A 10,693-nucleotide genomic window follows, 5' to 3' on the forward strand; every position below is an offset into this window, starting at 1 on the left:
GAGTCTCACTCTGTCACCCAGGCTGGAGTGCAGTGGTGCGATCTCGGCTCACTGCAACCTCCCAGGTTCAAGTGATTCTCCTACCTCAGCCTCCCAAGTAGCTGAGATTACAGGCGCCCACCACCATGCCGGGCTATTTATTTTTTTTTTTTTTCGTATTTTTAGTAGTGACAGGGTTTCATCATGTCGGCCAGGCTGGTCTCGAACTCCTGACCTCAGGTGACCCGCCTGCCTCGCCTCCCAAAGTGCTGGGAGGCGTGAGCCACCAAGCCCGGCCCTATTTTACCAATAATAACACTTCGAATCCTCCTAAGAGCCCTATGAGGTAGGTACCATTATCATTATTTTACAGATGAGGAACTGAGGCCCAGGAGAGATAACTAAACCTGCTGAGAGTCACTAACCAGGACCTGGTAGAACCAGGATTTAAATCTGAGCAGGCTCGTCTGAACCCCATGCACTTGAGCACCCTCTGAGATAATTTAGCCCCTTCACCGGTACCAGATCTATGGCGGCCTCCAGAAATGGTTGCTAACTTACTATTATCGTTATTTCTGTCGTACAATTCATTTCTACCTTTCCAATAAACTTTCCCCAACCAGTGAACCTCACTTACTGCCCATAAAGTTCACCTGTGCCTCACCACCCTACCCTCGCCCGAGTTTTCTGCTCTGATCTAATCCTCATACGCCTGTGCAGCACCAGCTTCCAACACCAGGTGCACCGCCAGGGTATTTACTGATACAGTGAGTGAAGGTGGCCCGGCCGGGCTGGTTCCCATCCTCTGATCAACGCCTAGGGGAACCAGTGAACTCCAATGCTGACCATAATTGTCTCAGAAAGTAGGGCTGGAAAGCCCAGCTCTCCACTCAGAGACCTGTGAAGACCGAGGAGGATGGCGCATATGCAGCCGCAGGATGGTAATCTCGATCAGAGAAGGCTGGGGCAGGTGACTGGGCTTAATTGCAAATTTTAACATTTACTTCAGCAACCAGATCATTAAAAACAAACTACTCTGAGGCCTCTTTTTTTCCTGCCAAACCGCGAGAGGAAGCGAAAGAGAGTGCAGCGGCTCTCCCCGGGGCGGTTAAGTGCTTCCAACTATGTGACCTCCACGCTGCCTGCTGCAGCCTCAACCTTTCCCCAGGTTGTGAGTTCTTTCAGCAGTAGGTCCAGGAAAACAGTCGCCGCGCCCCCTCCGCCTCCCGAGACTAGGCGCCCGCCAGGGCTAAGTAGGAGGGATACCCCAGGGGCCCCGCAGGGTTTTAGGGTTGGGGTGGATTGGAAATTGTTCATTGCCTTTCAGTTCCGGGACATAAAGCGCGCTGGAAGGACACTGAGTCACCAACCACCGCCATGGGCCGGAAGCCACCGCCCTCGCGTCAGCTGTAATCTAGAGCGCGGCGCATCCCGTGAGCCCGTGGGGGACTACGACTCCCGGCATGCTCCGCGGCCATCGGAATTAACCCTTCAGGGCTGGGGGCCGCGCTATGCCCCGCCCCCTCCCCAGCCCCGGACACGGACCCCGCAGGGTGAGTTTTTGGGGGCTGAGGAGAGCCACTTTCTTTAAGATTCAGTGGGGGGTGCGTGAGTATGTGTGTGTGTGAGTGTGTGTGTGTATGTGTGTCTGTGTGTCGTGTGTGTGTGATGTATTTTGTAAAAATGGGACAATTTGCAGTCATGAGATTCAGACGCTGTTTTGCGAATGGGAGACCCAGCATCAATCCCGGGGCCTAAGTGGAATCACTGCTATCTTCCTCAGAATGCTACCTAAATCCTTTCCTAATTTCCCCCAGAACAAAATTAGCCCGCAACCCCTCCCCACTCCCAAACGCCCCCCAACTTGGACTCTCTCCCAGCGCCCCCGGCAGGGTTTGTGACCTGGCGCCTGAGTCAGGATTTTTATTATACCCCTGGTTGTGGGGTGAATACTCATGGAGGCCATAGGAGCACCCACATCCTCTTGGATTAGGGAATTTAAGCTGTCTCCCAGAGCCTGCCCTTCTCCTCAGGTGCCACCACAGGGTCCCCACAGGTTCAGCAAGCACCCTACCTTTTGTTTGTCTTGAATGACCCTGAGCTTGTGGAAGAAGGTTCCTTCCATGGAAGAATGGGTAGCAGATGTTAAACCTGATCTTTGCCCCCACTCCTGCCCCTAAAACAACACTGGGCACAGGAGACAATGAGGGATGTCATACTCCTGTTTTTATGACTATTCTTCCTTTATACTGTGAATAGTTCCAGTTCTTGGCTGGGTGGGGGCTCAGGAACTACAAGTATTAGGGATCATTAGACTCTAAGGTTAACTACCCCTGCTCTTTACAAAGCCATGGTCAGAAGGGAGTGGAGGGGCTGGGCAGATGGGCTTCTTGTTTTTGTCATTGCTCCCAGACCACACTTTAACTTGTTCCAGTTCACACAAGCCTCCCTGACTGCTACCCCTCACCCCACCCTTCAAGAAGACTAAAGCTGCTGGATCACCTGCTTTGCCTCACCACCCCCATCTCAGTGCCACTGGCAAGCATCCTTTCCTCACCCTGGAGGTTAACTACCTCATTCTGGGCAGTCTCTGGCTTCCTCCCCTACCCCTAAAGGAAACATTGTTCTTTTCTGGTCAGCCTTTGGGGATAAGGGGACAGAGGGAAGAAGACCTTGGGGCATGAGTCCTGAACCATAGGAGGCCAGGGGAGTGAGGGCAGGCGGTTATATCTCTCCTCTACCTCACCCTTGCCACAGCCAACTGGCTCCCTGCCCCTGCCCCCGCCCCTTGACATCCCAGACTCCCTGGCTATTTAAACAGAGATGGGTGCCCCCATCCGCACACTGTCCTTTGGCCACCGGACATCATGCCTCCCAAGAAGGATGTTCCCGTGAAGAAACCAGCAGGGCCCTCCATCTCCAAACCTGCTGCTAAGCCAGCAGCAGCAGGGGCTCCTCCAGCCAAGACCAAAGCTGAGCCAGCTGTCCCCCAGGCCCCTCAGAAAACCCAGGAGCCTCCAGTCGATCTCTCCAAAGTGGTGGTGAGTCTCTGGAAAGTGAAGATAGAATTGGAGGGGGTGGTTTGAGGGTGGGATACAGCCTAGGGGATTAGGGGGTATCTAGACGGTAGGGAATCAATGAGCCCTGGAATGAGATTGGGGCTTTCCCTTAGTCCCCCATTTGGAAGCATCCAGTCTTATGACTCTGCTGTTGTCTTTGCTGTTCTCTCCCTCTAACCTATAATCATGTGTGTACAGCACATACACACTCACTTACCCCCTGCTGGAGGCAGGGACTCTTAGATGGGGAACATCTGGGTTCTGAGGACAGTTTCAAGGTGAAGGGAAGAGAGCTGTTGCCTGCCCCTGGCTGGTGGTTCAACTCAAAAGGCCTGCAGCTCTGAACTCCAGGAGGGGAGGCTGAAGAGGACAGACTTGTTAGACAATCACAGCTGGGGGCCAGGGGTAAATTTAGCCTTTGTTCAGCCCCCAGTTATGTGAGGGATGCAGGGCTCAGGGCAATGGAGGGAGGGAAACAGGTGGCATGGGATTAACCCTGTTCCCAGGAAACCCTCCCCACTGTAATTCCTCTTCTTGGGATTCTCCCAAGGCCCAGAGCTGGGAATGGGACTGAGGTGGCTGGGCTTCCAGCCTGGTCCCTTTGGGCCCCTCCTCAGAAGTGGCTGCCAGTTGGTTGGGAGGAGTGTGGGAGAGGGATTGAATAAACTGTCATCTCTCCCCACCTGCTTTTTTCTTCCACAGATCGAGTTTAACAAGGACCAGCTGGAGGGTGAGGAGAAGCTGGTCTAAGCCCACTGTCCCATCCCCAATCCCCTGGTCAGATTCTCTTTCTATTCCCCTAACCCCAGTCCTGACCTTGAAACCTCCCATACTAGTCCTCTTTTCCTCCCTTGTTCTGTTCACATAGTTTCTGAAATTCCTTCTGTCTGGGGGTGATGGGAACCCTAGTCAGTGTCTACACTGATCCTTCCTTATACTTTAGAGTTCAAGGAGGCCTTCGAGTTGTTTGACCGAGTGGGGGATGGCAAGATCCTGTACAGCCAGTGTGGGGACGTGATGAGGGCCCTGGGCCAGAACCCCACCAACGCCGAGGTGCTCAAGGTCCTGGGGAACCCCAAGAGTGATGGTGAGGGGACCCTTGGGAACAATTTGGGTTTTTAGTTTTCAAAAGTTGGATGTTGGTAACAAAAAGAATGAGGTAGATCTCAGGACTTCAAAAGCTGTCAAACACAGAAGCAGGAAAATATCCTAAATGCTGTGAATAGGATGAAAGCATTGTGGTAGGGTTGGGAGCTGGGTCCTATGTGATACTACAGTGACCTCTCCTTTACCTCTCTCCAACCTCCAGAGCTGAAGTCCCGGCGTGTGGACTTTGAGACTTTCCTGCCCATGCTCCAGGCAGTGGCCAAGAACCGAGGCCAAGGCACATATGAGGACTACTTGGAGGGGCTTCGTGTGTTTGACAAGGAGGGGAACGGCAAAGTCATGGGAGCAGAGCTCAGACATGTTCTCACCACCCTCGGTGAGGCAGGCAAGGGGGACCAGAATTCCTTTAGAGTGGAGAGGGGGATGGGGTGGGCCAGAAAAAAGACTGGCCAGATAAGCAGAGCCAGCAGGAGGATTACTATCCTGCAGGTGGTCGGCAGGAGACTGAGAAGGTCAGAGCTATGGGGGTACATCTGAAGGACTCGCTCTTCCAGAGGCTAAAGTGCCTTCCGGAAGGCAGAGGAAAAGGGATGAGGCGGGAAACCTGAATTTTCATTTTGGAAGAGACGTGTGGGTTGTGTGTTTTGGTATGTCTCGTAACCTCCTGGGATTGTTTCCTTGTGGGTCAATACTTTTCACCAGTACTAGGGTGAAATAGAAAGCAAGAGGCATCCATGACCAGGGGAGGATTCCCTTGAGGACTGAGGCTATGGGAAGTCTCCGGGGTGGGAGAAGAAGAGGTACCACTCTAAAGAGCGTGTCCTGGCTGGGTACGGTGGCTCATGCCTGTAATCCCAGCATTTTGGGAGATCAAGGCGGGCGGATCACCTGAACTCAGGAGTTCAAGACCGGCCTGGCCAACATGGTAAAACCTCATCTCTATTAGTAATATAAAAATTAGGCGGGCATGGTGGCACGCACCTATAGTCCCAGCTACCCAGGAGGCTGAGGCAGGAGAATCGCTGGAACCCGGGAGTCTGAGGTTGCAGTGAGCCGAGATCACACCACTGCACTCTAGCCTGGGGGACAGAGGAATATTCTGTCTCAAAAGGCCAGACACAGTGGCTCAAGCCTGTAATCCCAGCACTTTGGGAAGCCAAGGCAGGCGGATCACTTGAGGTCAGGAGTTCGAGACCAGCCTGGCCAACATAGTGAAACCTCATCTCTACTAAAAACAAAAATTAGCCAGGCATGATGGCGGGTGCCTGTAATCCCAGCTACTCAGTAGGCTAAGGCAGGAGAATCGCTTTAACCCGGGAGGTGGAGGTTGCAGTGAGCCGAGACCGTGCCACTGTACTCCAGCCTGGGCGAAAGAGCAAGACTCAGTTTCAAAAAAAGCAAAACAGCATAGGCTGGCCGCGAGCAGTGGCCCACTCCTGTAATCCTAGCACTTTGGGAGGCCAAGGCAGGAGGATCGCTTGAGCCCAGGAGTTCGAGACCAGCCTGGGCAACATAGTGAGATTCTATCTCTATTAAAAAAAAAAAAAGTACAAGGCCAGGTGTGGTGGCTCACACCTGTAATCTCAGCATTTTGGGAGGCCGAGATGGGCAGATCATTTGAGCTCAGGAGTTCGAGACCAGCCTGAGCAACATGGCAAAACCATGTCTCTACAAAAAAATTAAAAAATTAGCCAGATGTGGTGGTGCACAGTTGTAGTCCCAGCTACTTCAAAGCCTGATGTGAATCACTGGAGCCCAGGAGGTGGAAGTTGCAGTGAGCCATGATGATGTCACTGCACTCCAGCCTGGGTGACAGAGGGAGACCCTATCTCAAAAAAAAAAAAAAAAAAAAAAGTACAATTGTTATGTTTATATTGTTGTTTACAAAAATATATGGAAAAAGCCAGGCGCGGTGGCTCACGCCTGTAATCCTAGCACATTGGGAGGCTGAGGCAGGTGTATGACTTGAGGTCAAGAGTTTGAGAGCAGCCTGCCCAACATGGCGAAACCTCGTCTCTACCAAAAATACAAAAAATTAGCCGGACGCCTGTAATCCCAGCTACTCGGGAGGGTGAGGCAGGAGAATCGCTTGAACACGGGAGGCGGAGGTTGCAGTGAGCCGAGATCGCTCCACTGCACTCCAGCCTGGGCGACAAGAGCGAAACTCCGTCTCAAAAAAAAAAGGGAAAGCGTGGCCTGGGTGAGTGAAGGAGGGAAAAGAGGGCCTCAGACGTTGTGTCTGGGATTCAGGAGAGAAGATGACTGAGGAGGAGGTGGAGACTGTTCTGGCAGGACATGAGGACAGCAACGGCTGCATCAACTACGAGGGTGAGGGGACAAAAAAGCGGGAGCGGGGCCGAGGGAGGAGGGCAGCCAGGCGTCTTGCCGCGTGTGGGCGGGGGCACCCCTGGATTACCTAGAGTCAGATGTATTATCCAAAGGCCTGCTTCTGAAGCCCCTCTTGCCTCCTCTCTCTGCAGCCTTCTTGAAACACATCCTAAGCGTCTGAGTGCTGCAGGTAGGGCCCTCCCACCCCTTCGCCGCGCCTTACGAGGCAAGTCTCCCGCTCTTCTCTCAGCCAGCATAGAAAAGCAGCGGAGTTCATTCTGCTGTCCGGTTGCTGCACAGGCTCCAGCACTTCGCAACTTTGGTTTTTTTCCACAGATCCAGTGGGGTCCGGACACTGGGCCCCGCAGGCGGAAACACGTTCCAGCCACCAGGAGGCCACCTATTGTTTCAAAATAAAGACTGGGTTCCTCTCGGTTTCAGACTGCTATTTTTTTCATGGTTGGGGGAGCAGCGGGAGACGGGGAGGGTGCTAGGAGGAGAGGGCGGGAAAAGAGGGCTCTCTCCTCTTCCAATCTGATCTTCCTGCTGTTGGGAGGTGCAGATTCATTGTGCCCCCGCCCACGCCCCCCCCACCTCCCCCCCACCTCCGAGCGGTTCTGTGCCTAGGTGACGCTGGAGAAAGGAACAGCGGACCCCGCCCAAGTCATTACTAATGTAGCAATCATCTGCATAAACCCAGGCCACGGTTCCTATTGGCTGAGTCCGCTGAGGGTGACGTCATCGGGACGTACTAAGACTAGGGTTGGGCCGAGAGTCGCAGCCATTACTGCAGGAAAAGGTCCCGCAGAGCTGAGCAGTCAAGATGGTGGGGCCCAGGTCCTGGGAGATGGGCAGGATTGGGGACGAGAGGCGGGAAGAGACGGGTGGGGGGCGAGGAGAAGGCAGGGGTAGGAGGCAAAGGGAACCTGAGGACCCGAAAGGTTGGAGGTGGGGTTGGAAAGCCTGGGGCCCTGCGGGGAAGCGAGTCTGCAGCCTGAAACAGGAGTTTGTGGGTCAGAGTTTGTGGGGCTGGGATAGAAACTCGGGGGATTGGCGTTCAGATGCTGACCACTTCCCTCTTCTCTGAGCAGTGTGACTTCACCGAAGACCAGACCGCAGGTAGGTTATCTCTGATCCTTACCGAGGTCACCCTTAGGGAGAGGGACACCCCCCCCCCCAGCACCTATCCTGTAATCTTAATCTGTCATCTCTTTAGCACCCCCATGAGATTACCCCCTGGATTATTTTCTCTTTTTCTGGATCCTCCATTTTCTTTTCTCACTTTCTTCCTCCCTCCCCTTCCACTCTAGATCTGAGTCCCAAGCACTGGGTGAGTTTTAGGTGGTGTGGGTATGTGAAAAAACTTGGTCACCTAATGCCTGCTGTGTGTGGGGTCTGGGGAGGGTGTATAAAGCTGCCTGCTTTCCTTTGTCCTTTAATCAGCTACTTCTGCCTCTTTTCTCCTCCTGTGATAACTGTCCCCGCCCTCCCAGCTTGCAGTTGTGAAGATTGTAGAGCGGTGACCTGATATTCTGTGTAGATGGGGACAAGACAGGGGAGTTTGCTAAGGATATGACTGTAGCTATACTCTCTGGAAGTTCTCTTTGTACTGGAGGGATGCGAAGTGGCAGGTTGGGATGACCCTAGTCCCAGGCTGCTGCTCCCACTTCCTTATAAGGACAGGACTGAGACTGGGCGGTGGCGAATTCCTGCCCTGAGAAGTGTAGCAGCAGTAGATTGGCAGGCCTGCTGCAGGCAGAGGGGGTGTATAAATGGATGTTACCAGGCTGCCAGAGGGGGAGGAAGGCTCTATATAGGACACCTGAGTTGGGAGGAAGAGAAATAGAGCCCTCTTAAGTAGACTTTGGTGTACAGTTTGGTGCAGATATCTGGTTTCCTCAGCATGATCAAAGTTGAATGGGCAGCAGAGCTCTGAGGTAGGGTTTGGATTAACCCTCAAATCCTGTGTTGACATTCATCTGAATCCTCAGAGTTCAAGGAGGCCTTCCAGCTGTTTGACCGAACAGGTGATGGCAAGATCCTGTACAGCCAGTGTGGGGATGTGATGAGGGCCCTGGGCCAGAACCCTACCAACGCCGAGGTGCTCAAGGTCCTGGGGAACCCCAAGAGTGATGGTGAGGGGCCTAAAGAACAACTCCTAAGTGTGGTCATGGGCCCACAGTTCTTCAGCTAAGAGCTTCCCTTTATCTTCATAGGCCCCAAACTCGGCAAGTCTGGATTAGCAAATCCCATGGATTTCTTTGCTTTTAGGGGGGAGTCATCTGTCATCTCTCTGTTCAGTTGAGGTCTCTATAATCCCCTGTCCTGAGAACTTGTGTTACTTCTCTGGCCTGACACTTCCACCTCCTTTATGGCAGAGATGAATGTGAAGGTGCTGGACTTTGAGCACTTTCTGCCCATGCTGCAGACAGTGGCCAAGAACAAGGACCAGGGCACCTATGAGGATTATGTCGAAGGACTTCGGGTGTTTGACAAGGAAGGAAATGGCACCGTCATGGGTGCTGAAATCCGGCATGTTCTTGTCACACTGGGTAAGGTTCTGTGTCCTTGTCCTTGAGCTGAGATGGCACCCTGAGATACCTCACTTATCACCCAATTCCAAAAATGCTTTCTTTCCCCCTGCAGGTGAGAAGATGACAGAGGAAGAAGTAGAGATGCTAGTGGCAGGGCACGAGGACAGCAATGGTTGTATCAACTATGAAGGTAAGAGGTAAACTGCGCTTTCTCAGAGGAAGCAGCCATATGGGGCAGGTCAAGTATAGTGTCTGGGGCTTTCCCTATCCCTGGACTTGGGCTCCAAAAAGAGCCAGGAGGCAAGGTGCAGGGCCCTGCCTAGCCCAGCCCAGGAGTGGGAGGTCAGGGTGGTATAACAGGAAAGGAAGGGGTAGTATTGTAGAGGGTGGGAAGGAATGAGAAGTGAAATAATGGAATGTCTGTCCCCACTGCCTGACCCCTCACCCCATGTCTGTGTCTTGTCTTCACCATGAATGTCTCTTCCTTCCTGCAGCGTTTGTGAGGCATATCCTGTCGGGGTGACGGGCCCATGGGGCGGGTACGGCTCCTCCCAGCCTCTCCTCTAGTTGATCTCCCCAGTGTTTCTTTTTTCCCCAACCTGTGCTCTTTATCCCCTGCCCTTACCCTACTACCATCTGACTTCCTCCTGGCATGTTTCTGCATGGAGCTGACTAGGGAGGGGAGGGATTCCTCAAAGAGGAAGACAACCTGGGGGTACGGTACCTCCTTACCTCTAGAATGGGCCCTGAGGTTTTACTTATAGGGCCCTGGGTGCTGGCGTCTGGGAACTCTCACCAGCCTGTATACCAGTCTTGCTTTAGGGTGACCTTCTGGCCCTGGAGCATGGGTAGCTGGCATAGAGGGGTATGGGTTGCCTGCCCCATTCTGCTGCTATAGCTGAACAGTCCTTTCCCCTTCCCTCGCTGGGCAGCTTGGAGGTACCCTAACCCAAAACTCTGTCCTCTCCTCCCGCCAGTGGCTGACAGTAGCTGTAGGTGTAGTGGAGAACTTTTCTGCCTCTGCTGTGTTCTTGCTGCTCAGGGTTGGGTGGGGGACTAACAGCTGGTGGGAGGGGAGCTAGGGGCAGGGAGAACTGGTCAGACTCAAGGTGGCTCCTCTGCAAACTGACCCCAGGGTTGGTTGCTGTGGGCATGTTCCCACCTATGCTACCTTTGCAGTCTGGTAGTCCCCTGGCCCTTGGCGTACCCCTCCACAGCCCTGTTCCCTGGCTCATCCCACCTTTCCTTTCCACAGAGCTCGTCCGCATGGTGCTGAATGGCTGAGGACCTTCCCAGTCTCCCCAGAGTCCGTGCCTTTCCCTGTGTGAATTTTGTATCTAGCCTGAAGTTTCCCTAGGCTTTCTTGTTTCAGCAACTTTCCCATCTTGTCTCTCTTGGATGATGTTTGCCGTCAGCATTCACCAAATAAACTTGCTCTCTGGGCCCTCGGTTCGGTTCTGCTTTCTTTCCTGAACAGGGTAAAGGGGAAGAAGGTGAGGTGGTGATGATTTCTGCCCTGAGGCAGAGTCCAAGGTCAATGGTGCAGGGGTTGAGGAAAGCTGGGCAAGGCCCTGTACTAGCCGTCTGGGCTTCATTTAAAAACTGCTGGCCCCATTCATCCATCTTACACAAGCTACCTCTTGGGAGATTAGGAAAGCCATAGATCCCAGTAGGACCAAGGCTGGC

The 10,693-nt window shown here is 53.4% G+C and overlaps 2 protein-coding genes across 6 annotated transcripts; both read left to right on the forward strand.

Moving 5' to 3' along the window:
• Window positions 1-6,908, forward strand: MYL6B (myosin light chain 6B). Of its 4 annotated transcripts, none has more exons than XM_063711827.1 (9): window positions 1-1,232; window positions 1,307-1,532; window positions 2,780-3,020; window positions 3,741-3,768; window positions 3,982-4,125; window positions 4,348-4,521; window positions 6,396-6,473; window positions 6,626-6,663; window positions 6,810-6,908. In XM_063711827.1, the coding sequence occupies exons 3-8, from the start codon at window positions 2,847-2,849 to the stop codon at window positions 6,652-6,654; spliced, it is 627 nt and encodes a 208-aa protein (XP_063567897.1). In that variant the 5' UTR covers window positions 1-1,232; window positions 1,307-1,532; window positions 2,780-2,846; the 3' UTR covers window positions 6,655-6,663; window positions 6,810-6,908. The 4 variants fall into 4 exon arrangements, with proteins under 4 accessions (XP_063567897.1, XP_063567896.1, XP_003778107.1 ...); XM_063711826.1 differs by having other exon boundaries at window positions 2,801-3,020; XM_054527301.1 differs by having other exon boundaries at window positions 749-920; window positions 2,801-3,020.
• A 2-nt stretch (window positions 6,909-6,910) lies between these two features.
• Window positions 6,911-10,455, forward strand: MYL6 (myosin light chain 6). 2 transcript variants are annotated; one of them, NM_001132731.2, is given in 7 exon segments: window positions 7,254-7,299; window positions 7,565-7,592; window positions 8,465-8,608; window positions 8,852-9,025; window positions 9,120-9,197; window positions 9,502-9,546; window positions 10,263-10,449. In NM_001132731.2, coding segments are annotated over 6 exon segments (456 nt in total). In that variant the 5' UTR covers window positions 7,254-7,296; the 3' UTR covers window positions 9,531-9,546; window positions 10,263-10,449.
• Window positions 10,456-10,693: the final 238 nt, after the last annotated feature.

Source organism: Pongo abelii, chromosome 10 (assembly GCF_028885655.2).
Source record: "Pongo abelii isolate AG06213 chromosome 10, NHGRI_mPonAbe1-v2.0_pri, whole genome shotgun sequence".
Classification (NCBI taxonomy): Eukaryota; Metazoa; Chordata; class Mammalia; order Primates; family Hominidae; genus Pongo; species Pongo abelii.